Here is an 11031-nt window from a genome sequence, read left to right as displayed (position 1 = left end):
AAAGGATATTTCCTGTTTAGGACGTTATTTAGACAGCTAAATTGTAGCCAAAAGATATAAGATACACTATGATGACACCTTAAAAGTGAGGTCACTTGGATCTTATTTATTTAGTCTCATCCCTTAAAGAACCTGTTCTATAAGGAGCCATTGTAACAAACGCATTTATTAAAAACAACCCGTCTTAAATATCTATAGTAGCGAAAATCTAGTTGACGGAGTATGATTTTCTTACATAGTAAATGCACAACTCGGTTTGTTTGTCAGTTTCTAATACAAATATTTAAACTATAAGGCATAGACATTTTTTTTCCCAATTTTGGCTACTGGTGACTTACTAACAAAGTCAGGATACTAAGTAAGTAATAATTTGCCTTCCATTTATTTTTTGTTCATAAACAACATAAAAATGATTATCAGACTGAAAGTATGTTCAAGGAGGGAGGTACTGTTAAAGCTTTTGCAGCTTAAATATAAGACAAAAAGGTTCAATTAGAAATGCAGATCACAGACCTACACAAGCTCACAGGCTCTTGTTTGGGCATCTCTCTTGCTTTCAACCTTTTTATTTCTAAATGATTTTTTTTGTAAAAGATATTTTTTATATCTATAATTTAATTCCTTTGACTATAATACAATATATATATATATAATTTTTGCCTACTTTTCTTGTTCAATTCATTTATTTTTTTATTACGGTACATTTGCTTTGTCTATTTTTTTTTTCCTGGCTTTTTGTATAGTAAATGAAAAAGTTTATATACAAGCTGACTTCGGATATTCAAAATGTACCCGTCACTTACAGCAAATGTTAAACTAATAAATCACTGAAATGAAACAACAGGTCACATTTAAATGATGATATATAGTAATATAATAATTAGAATATTTTTAAATATTGTATATAATATATCTAGACCAAAAATTTTTTAAGCATTATACTTATTTACTGAACCCCTGCACCATAAATATCGTAAATATTTAATAAGGAATCTGAAACATTCCTCCGTCATTTACATTTATTGCATTTGGCAAACTCTGGTATCCAGAGTGATTTACAATGATCATAATCATACAACTAAGCAGTTGAGGGTTAGAATTAGGGAGTTCTAGCTCAAGGGTTTAGAGCTTTGAATTAAAATCCCAGCACCACAAAGGCTGAGCAGTGGCAGCTTGGTGGTGCTGAGATTTTAATTCAAACCTCTAAACCCTTGAGCTAGAACTCCCTAATTCTAGTCCTGTTTAAACCAGACACATTTTCCTGAAACCATTTATTGTAAATATTTTGATAAATAAGCCAAAAATAAATCAAGCTCTAGTTTTCTAACTACATTCCCAAAAATATTTTCCAAGTCTTTAAATAGGAAGGAGAAAATGCACATTCATGATCAGACAAGTCGACATTTTGGTGGAAACCTGAGCAGGAATGAGAGGGAATTACACGTTGATCCGAAGTGTAAGAAACAGCGGTGATCAGTACTGTGAAACAAACCAAACAGTATGTTTGTTTACCGTGTGCTCACTGGACTCTAGTCATTACAGCTTCACAGTGCTGGGAAAACTCTCTCTTGGACAGCTGATCAGAGAGCATTTTATTTTTTTTTTCTTCTTTACTCACTCTTATAAAAGATCAGTTTTGGATCAGTTGAAAGCTGGTCAGATAAATGCAGCTTATCTTTTAGGGTCAAGTTACAAAAGTAGGGTTGCGAACTGGGTCATGCGCAATGTTACATTACGATTGCGTTGCTTTTTGAACTCTTTCAACTCAAAACATCACTTAACTAAGAAGCATCTCGGTTTCCTAAAAACAACAAAATCGAAAGAAAAGTCCATTTAGTGTCACGTGTACGGGAATGTTCTGCGGGTCTGCTGGGGCGAGTCACGGGATGATGAAAGCTCACGAACATGCCTGGCGTACACACAATACAATCTTTTAACAGGAAGAAAGTTGTATTGAGCTCTGAATGAGACATGCAACAAAACATCCTCTAGCCTCCAAAGATTCATCGCTCCAAAGTGGCCATCAGAGGCTCAGTGGCTGCCAAGAAAGATGCTTCAAACTCCCGATCAGAGAAACGGCTGACTGACTGACGAGCCCGGCTCCGGATCTCGAGTCGTGCTGCGGTCGTCATGTTGAGGATTCGCTCCATGGCATCTGCGTAGCTGTCTTCATCATCGGCTAGTAAACCTGTGCTGCCACCGTCATACGGCACCACGATGTCCAGCTTAGGACCACCAGACCTGTGAGCCAAAATCACTGTCCCAGCAGCCATGCACTCAACCACACCTGAGGGAGAGGGAGAGAAAGCAGAGGAATGTGTGATTGGTTCAGAGAAGATTATGGCTATTCACTGCTATGTGAAACCTCCAAAAGGGGGTCAAAGGTAAAGACCATTTGACCAAAGCTATTCTACTGCAGCACATAAACAAGCACCAATAAACCTAACCAACTAAACTAATACTTTACTTATGCAGAATCTATTTAATCCATTTTACAAACACAAAATGCATAACTTGAAATAAATAGCAATCACATAAGCACAATAATTTACTTGTCATACGTTTGGAAAATCATAGTCTTTTATGTTTTTTTACAGACACAGGCATATTGCTTTGGTTTGCATGCAACACACTAGGTAATTCACCAGTATGAAGATCTACTTTGACCAAACAAACACATAAATGTACAGATGTTTCACTTTATTTTCATTTTTAAAAAATCCTCCCTTGGCATGAAAACCAGTTTTATACATTTGAAATACTTTGCCATGCTAAAAGTCTTCACTAGTTGGATTTCTTTCTGACCTTGTGGTCCAGTTCCTTGTTGAGCAGTTCAATATGATTTATATGCAGTGACTGGACAGACCATTCAATCATAGACTACACTCCAGACCACTGTTTTTCTCTAAAATAGTGCTTACAGAGCATGGACATATGCTTTTGATCATTGTTGCATATCCATCGCTGATCATGAAGTTGGTTTAAATTAGCAGCTAGATAGAATTGCATGGTGTTGTTTTAAATGGTTCAGTACAACCTCAAACCATGTTTGACTGTGGGTATGAAGCAGTCTGCTAACATCTCTCATGTTGTCTCTTTTACATATGGTCTTCTGTAAGAAACAAAAATGTTACATTTGGACTCGTCTGTCAACAGAACCTTCTTCCATTTGTTCGCTGTGTGTTTTTGCCTTTGTTTGGAAAATAGACAACAAACAACTCTTCTTCTTCTTCTTTCGGCTGCTCCCATTAGGGGTCGCCACAGCGGATCATCCGTCTCTATACCACCCTGTCCTCTTCATCTGCCTCTTTCACACCAACTACCTGCATGTCTTCCCTCACCACATCCATAAACCTCCTCCTTGGTCTTCCTCTTTTCCTCCTTCTTGGATCCTCAGCATTCTCCTACTGATATACCCCATGTCCCTCCTCTGCAATCTCAAATCTCTTACTTTGTCCCCAAAACGTCCTACATGCGCTGTCCCTCTAATAAACGTATTTCTAATCCTGTCCATCCTTGTTACTCCCATTGAAAATCTCAGCATCTTCAGCTGTGCTACCTCCAGCGCCACCTCCTGTCTTTTACTCAATGCCACTGTCTCTAAACCAAACAACATCGCAGGTCTTACCACAGACCTATAAACTTTCCCTTTCACTCTTGCAGATACTCTACTATCACAAATCACTCCTGTCACTCTTCTCCACCCACTCCACCCTGCCTGCACTCTTTTCTTCACTTCTCTAACACACTCTCCATTACTTTGCACTGTTGATCCGAAGTACCTGAACTCCACCACCGGCTCCACCTCTTCTCCCTGCAACCGCACCACTCCACTGCCCTCCCTCTCATTCACAAACATGTACTCTGTCTTACTCCTACTGACTTTCATTCCCCTTCTCTCCAGCACGTACCTCCACCTCTCCAGACTCTTCTCAACCTGCTCCCTACTCTCACCACAAATCACAATATCCTCCGCAAACATAATAATCCTTGGAGACTCCTGTCTGACCTCGTCCATCAACCTGTCCATCACCATTGCAAACAGAAAAGGGCTTAGAGCCGACCCTTGATGCAGTCCAACCTGCACCTTGAACCAGTCTGTCGTTTCTACTCTTCACTTCTGTCACACAGTCCTTGTACATGTCCTGCACCTCCCTCACATACTTCTGACACACCTGACTTCCTCATACAATACCACAACTCCTCTCTCCACCCTGATGTACACTTTCTCTAAATCCACAAACACACAATGCAACTCCTTCTGACCTTCTCTATACTTCTCCATCAACATCTGTGGTGCTCTTCCTTGGCATGAAACCATACTGTTGCTCACAGATGATCACCTCTTCTCTCAGCCTGGCTTCCACTACTCTTTCCCATAACTTCATGGTGTGACTGATCAACTTTATTCCCCTATAGTTACTGCAGGTCTGCACAACCCTTATTCTTAAAGATCGGTACCAGCACACTCCTTCTCCATTCCTCAAGCATCCTCTCACCTTCCAGAATCTTGTTGAACAACCTGGTTAAAAAACTCCACTGCCATCTCTCCTAAACTGCCATCTCTCCATGCTTCTACCGGTATATCATCTGGTCCAACTGATTTTTCACTCTGCATCCTCTTAATCGCTGCTCTCACTTCCTCCTTGTTAATCCTATCCACTTCCTGCTTCACCATCTCGACACCATCCAAACTTCTCTCTCTCGCATTTTCTTAATTCATTTTATATATACACACAAACACACACACACACACACACACAGAGTTTTGCTCTCACCAATGCCAAAATGTTCATTCCACATGGTGTGCAAGCCGATGGTAGCATCCACTAACTCCTTCTTAAGCTCTTCGAATGGGATGTTCAGCTTAAACTCCACCCTATCGGCCACACCCAGCTCCTGGCACAGCCCCCTCAGCATCAGTACTCTATCCTCATCATCCTGGTTCCGGCATCCACCAATCAACACCAGCTTCACCTGATCTGTCCTGCCAGGCTCCTCCCCAAGTCTGTCCAGAAGTTTCCGGAAGGCTTTGACCTGTAGCCGATGGTCCTTCTCTGGTCGAAACTGAGCCACTGACACTATGGAGTGGCACTTCCTGCCCCCATCTTTGTCCTGTTCTTCCTCCAGAGGGATGTCAAGAAAGGCCTGGACGTCGCAGGGTGGGTAGACGACACTGGTGCGGTTCGGGGCACGCCACAGTGCTAGGATGTGCCCCAGCGTCCAGGTGGAATTCACCATGATCACATCGCTACAGGAGCCGGCGAGACCATAGAGCAGGGCGAAGGCACAGTAATATACCACCTTGATGGCACTCAAAATAGGGTTATTAGTGATGTAGTCTGCATTGTTGAACCTATTAAAGGAAAAAGGCAGATGAACATATTTAAAAAATGACTGATCAGGTAGTGATTAGATTTAGATTTTGTTTTCCTCACAGATTATCAATGCTTCAGTTTCAAAACCTGTACCTTGGGTTTCTGTCACGAACCACTGACAGCATGTCTGTGCTGATGGTAGGGTAGTGCACATAACTCGCCACTCTGCATCCACCCAGGTAACGGAAGACAGGTAGAGTGAAAGCGTAGCCCATGGAGTCAATGTAGAGATCGGGCGTAAATGACGTGAGCGCCTCCCAGCCCAGGAAAAGGGAACCGATGCTCTGACCCAACAGGGTGAAATGGGGGTAAAGACTGGCCTCCACCACAAACCGGTGTTTCAGGAAGATAAAGCGGACTGGACGTGGTAGGCGTATGTTAAATCGGCGACGAGCGCCGTCCACAATCTGCTCACCCGTGACACCCTGATCTCCGGTGTAAATGACGAAATCCACATCTGTGTACCTGCAATTAAGCAAAGATAAAGAACTAATGTTATATAAATAAAGTCTTACAGCTGTAGTGCAAAGCTTTTAGGGTAAAGTAGAATAATTGTGCATAATTTTAGGTTGTACTTGGTCTCCTACTCCAAGGTCTCTTAAGCAACTCTATAGTCTAGACCAGAGGTGGCAAAAGTACACACATCCTTTACTTAAGTAGAAGTATAGATACTCATGTTTTAAAATACTCGGGTAAAAGTTGGAGTACAGATTAAATTTTTTTACTCAAGTGAAAGTAAAGAAGTCTTGGCTCTGACATGTACTTAAGTAAAAAGTAGTTTGTGTCACCATTATGAGGGAAAAACCCACAAAACGCCACCTAGAGAGTTAATTGTGTAAAACATGGGGGATTTGGTGTTTAATTTGAGACTTGGCGCATAAATAAAACAAAAGTTTACTGATTAAAAATCAGTAAACAAAACAAATTAAAAATGTTTTTACCGAATGAATGTGTCCAGGCGGAACATCCACATATAGAACACAAGCAGAGAAAAGATGATGATGATCATGAATGTGTCTGTTCTCAGTCATGTTTACATCACTGACTCCCTCTGTCTCATCCACATTAACCCCAAACTTCTTACTGCCTTCTGCCTGCTCATTCTTATCTTCGTTAACTAGTCTACATCTGTGGTGAGTGAGAGACAGGACTTTATACACCAGGGGATTGAAAAAGACGCGCAGTAACAGGAAATCGGTTGTTCGGCTGAAATCGACGCGCAGTGCAAATAAAAAAAATATATTTCACCAAATCAATGGATTAAAACTAAAGTAACAAGCCGGTTTTGAAAATGTAAGAAGTAAAAAGTACAGATATTTGTGTAAAAATGTAACGAGTAAAAGTAAAAAGTTGTCTGAAAAATAAATAGTGGAGTAAAATACTGATACCAGAAAAATCTACTTAAGTACAGTAACGAAGTATTTGTACTTCGTTACTTCCCACCTCTGGTCTAGACTTACTGATCTAGTATCAGCTCTGGACTCTTTACCTAGATCAGCACTGTGCTTAGGAACATCGTATGGATTTGTCCTTTGCCCTTTAAGTAATGTTTGCTTTGCGTCTCAATACTATACTCTAACATCCAGTTCCAAGTGTTATGGAAGCAGTACACGGTCACAGATTGTACTCAGAAACAGTAAACAGACACAGATTGTACTCGCACGTAATCTATGGAGCTCACACATACAGCTAGTTGTAGATTGGTTTCAACTTGCCCTATATATTGTTTGCACAATTCCACACTGTTATTTTATGGCACAAACATTATACGGACAAAGGTATTGAGACACCTGTCTTTTCCAGACATATGTGCTTCTTCTCCAAACAGTTACCACAAAAGGTGCACAATTGTACTTTATGTATCTGGATGTGATAGCATGACAATTGAACCAGGAGACCCGAAACAGGAAACCTAAACCTGTTCCAGCATGATGATGTCCCTGTGCACAAAGCAAACTCTATGAAGATTTGCTTTGCACGCATTGGAGTGGAAGATCTCCTGCTGTAGAGCTCCGACCTCAAACCCTATTGAATACCTTTGGGATGAACTAGAACTCTCTTTACCCTAAATCAGTACCTGTTTTTACGAACACCTTTGTGTCTGATTGAGCACAAATGTCCACAAGCACACTCCAAAATCTACTGGAACATCTTCCCAGAAGAGTGGAGGGAATTATAAGAGAAAATTAGAACTAAATGTGGAATGTGATGCTCAAAAAAACACATACCGGACTTATGACCAGGTGTCTGCAAACTTTAGTCTATATAATGGCACTCACTCACTGAAGGGTTCGATATGCAAAGCACACTGATAATTCAAGTTGTAAACCTTGTGCCAATTATAATACATTTCCGACTGCAGGTTTTTTTGTTTTTAAGTACATACCTGTTTTGCAAAGCTCTAATGGCACACCAGAGCACTCTCTCTCCTCCACCTCCTGCATTACAGTACGGGTGGAAGAAAGCGACGGCGGGTCGTCCATCTTGCACTCTGCGCGCTTTTCTGCCAGACTGAAGCCAAGCGCGAATCCCCGTGATGAACAGGAAAAGCACTCCAGTCAGGATGAGAGACAGGTAGAAGCATGGCAAAAGTAGTGACCACAACAATCTGCATCAAACACATAACAAGGAAAGAAGACATTTATCTTACAATCAATGGCAGCAAAATGAAACTTGTTACAATAAATACCCCGGCATAATAATATAACATTATAACTGGTGACGTGAATAACACTGATTATCTCTTCATCATGGCACCTGTTAGTGGGTCGGGTGTAACAGACAGCAAGTGAACATTTTGTCTTTAAGTTGATGTGTTAGAAGCAGAAAAAATGGGCAAGTGTGAGGATTTTGACAACTGCAAGTTAAACAAGGGCCAAATTGTGATGTCTAGACGACTGGGTCAGAGCATTGCCAAAACTGCAGCTCTTGTGGGAGGTTCCCAGTCTGCAGTGTTCAATATCTATCAAAATTGATCCAAAGAAAGAATAGTGGTGAACCGGCGACAGGGTTCACTGATACACGTGGGGAGCGAAAGCTGGTCCGTGAGGTCTGATCCAACAGACGAGTCTCTGTAGCTTAGACCGCTAAAGTAGTTCATGCTGTCGATGCCCACTGGGTTCAGGACTCTTTTGACAGCAAAAGGGGGACCAACACAATATTAGTCAGGTGGTCATAATGTTATGCCTGGTCCATGTATACCCAGTAAAGCAATATACAAGTCTAAATAAGGAAAGCATGGCAGTACTATGAATAAAATGATCTTTTGTGCCAAAATGGGTCATGGAAACAATATTCACTTCTATTCAATATGACAACAGGAACACAAGCAATGGTGCAATGCCATTTTTTTTCTTTCCTTGGTTTAAACAGGACCAGAAAAATCGATCAAAACTTTATAGATTTTATATTTATCTAGACGCATAACTATGCGGCAAACTGTGTGAAATCCATGGAAATATCAAGTGCTGAATGTAAAAATCTCCTCAGAAACTCTAACGGATAATATACAGCACTGGTGTAACCTAATTGCAAAGAAAGTTGGTCAGGAATGTTTGGCCGTGGCATTTTTGAGAAAGGCCCCAACGGAAAAGCATGTCTAGTAGAGTAAGCATGCTTGTCCTCGATTCCTTCTGTCCTGATTTTTCTCCCGGTGCATCCTTTCATCATGTCCAAAGAGGAAAGCATGAAGAAGCAATGAAAGAAAAATAAAAGTGGAAAGTAGCAGGCTTGGTTTGGTGGTTCTGGTTCCCAGGAGCTTTATTGTTCATGTGAATTGATCGTGATGGAGAATTCTCCTCAGCAGCTATAGACCAAGCATAAAATGACCATAACTAAAACCAGTAAGAACATTTATCACATCATGGGGAGGTTGTAGCTCAGAGGTTAAGGCTCTGGGTTACTAGCTGGAAGTTTAGGGGTTTAAGCCCTGGCATTTTCAAGCTGCCACTATTGGGCCCTCGAGCTTAACCCTCTCTGCTGCAGGAGCGCTGTATTATGGCTGACTCTGTTCTCTGACCCCAGCTTCATAACACTGGTGGGATATACAAAGAAAGAAATTCACTGTGCTGTAATGTAAAAGTAGAGGTAAAAAAAAAAAGTAAAAGCCTCTCTTTTATTTATTCAATACATTTTCATTTGTATAGCTCATGGGCATTATATTAAAGCAGATTCACACAGATAATGCAGTAATAAAGAATGAAAATGATTGTTACATTGCCACTAATGAGCAAACCGGTGGCGACAGTGCCGAGGAAAAACTTCCTCAGATGGCATTAGGAAAGAAACCTTGAAAGGAACCAGACTCAAGAGGAAACCCATCCTCATCTGGGTGGCACCAACATGTCCATTTACTGCACTTAAACGTTGTTGAGGTGTGCAGTGATGGTGATCAAATGCAAACTGTAGCACACAGTGGCTTCCAATCGAAGCCATCCAGAGGCAGCGTTGAAATTTTCTCCTTTCTCCATATTAACCTGAAATTCTGTTGCCTTCAGATCAGATTTTCCATATTTGATCTGATCTCATGACACATTTCAGGCTGTAACTGACAGGAGTTTTGCATCATTTCGCAGAATAAGCTTGCAAGTTTTAAAGTGGGTATTTTTATAGTATCAATAACTGCCAGTAAAAGGATTTTGCTATTATAAGTGGTTGGTGAAAAAATAAAAACACAAAACCCATTCATTACACATACTGTAGAAGGACCGAACATGCAGCTCAGATCATTTAACTTTTTTTTTTTGAGATTATTGTTTTATTGCTGCTGTACGTTTTTTTTTTTATTTATATATATATATATATAAAGACATATATTTTTCTTTAAAACAGTAATTACCTGATTAAATCGCACAAACAGATTGACAGGTGATCGTGGTCGGACATCTTCGTAAGAAATGACAACACAACATTCACACTTCCGGGTTGCGTTCTTCTTCTACGATTAATGTCGACGATATTTAAAATTCTGAACCTAAACTGTGCATCAGCGCCGCCTGCTGAGCGGCGGGAATAAAAACACATTATTGACTTGTATTGAGCAGTGTTAGACGAAGTACAGAAAACATGAAGTTGAGTTACAGTGGGTAAAATGTGACTCCAGCTAAAGTAAAAGTGCTCCCTTTAACTTTCACTTGAATAAAACTACATAAGTATTTGCCTTCAAATGTACTTTAGTATCCAAAGTACTGTGATTTATTATAGCTATAATGTTCCTATTATTTTTGTCACAAGTCTCTTTACTTAATCAACTCAGTTTATGTGAAAAGACTTGTTGTGTAATGTTTCTCTCAGCACACCAATCTATTAATCCTCAATCTATTTAATCCTCTCTAAATGTTCTGCTAGCTGTTGAACTGATGCTGAACTGTATGTTGGTGATAAGTAGATGCCACCAAGCACCAATCAAATCGAGTTTAAAACAGAGCGAGCGCCCGACCCTGATCGGTGTCTTGCTGCTTGTTTAACCAGTTACGTTTTTATCATCATAAATAAAAAGGAATGACTGATTTTGCAAAATGTAGTTGAGTAAAAATTACAAAATTTGACTTTGAAATGATGTGTAGAAAAAGTACATGTAGTTCTATTACATTCACTTCATTACAGTCCAACACTGGAATTGAGCATATCTAGTTCATTTCTTAGAAATGAAGAT

General features: G+C 40.2%; 1 protein-coding gene across 1 annotated transcript; it reads right to left on the bottom strand.

Moving 5' to 3' along the window:
- Positions 1-1580: 1580 nt before the first annotated feature.
- Positions 1581-10358, bottom strand: alg11 (ALG11 alpha-1,2-mannosyltransferase). Its single transcript, XM_046838325.1, has 5 exons — positions 10216-10358; positions 7765-7986; positions 5472-5843; positions 4779-5356; positions 1581-2287 (listed from the first exon to the last, which is right to left on the bottom strand). The coding sequence occupies exons 1-5, from the start codon at positions 10260-10262 to the stop codon at positions 2004-2006; spliced, it is 1503 nt and encodes a 500-aa protein (XP_046694281.1). The 5' UTR covers positions 10263-10358; the 3' UTR covers positions 1581-2003.
- Between the last annotated feature and the right edge of the window lie 673 nt (positions 10359-11031).

The sequence above is a fragment of the Silurus meridionalis genome, chromosome 24 (assembly GCF_014805685.1).
Source record: "Silurus meridionalis isolate SWU-2019-XX chromosome 24, ASM1480568v1, whole genome shotgun sequence".
Taxonomy (NCBI): domain Eukaryota; kingdom Metazoa; phylum Chordata; class Actinopteri; order Siluriformes; family Siluridae; genus Silurus; species Silurus meridionalis.
This window is presented reverse-complemented; position numbering and strand designations above follow the sequence as displayed.

Bases quoted from the DNA above. Each gene is read 5' to 3' on its own strand.
- alg11 (XM_046838325.1), bottom strand. From the start codon at position 10,262: ATGTCCGACCACGATCACCTGTCAATCTGTTTGTGCGATTTAATCAG. The intron at 5,844-7,764 runs GTATGTACTTAA...GCTTAATTGCAG, and splicing joins ATTAGAGCTTTGCAAAACAG to GTACACAGATGTGGATTTCG. The intron at 5,357-5,471 runs GTACAGGTTTTG...TTCCTTTAATAG, and splicing joins GTTCGTGACAGAAACCCAAG to GTTCAACAATGCAGACTACA.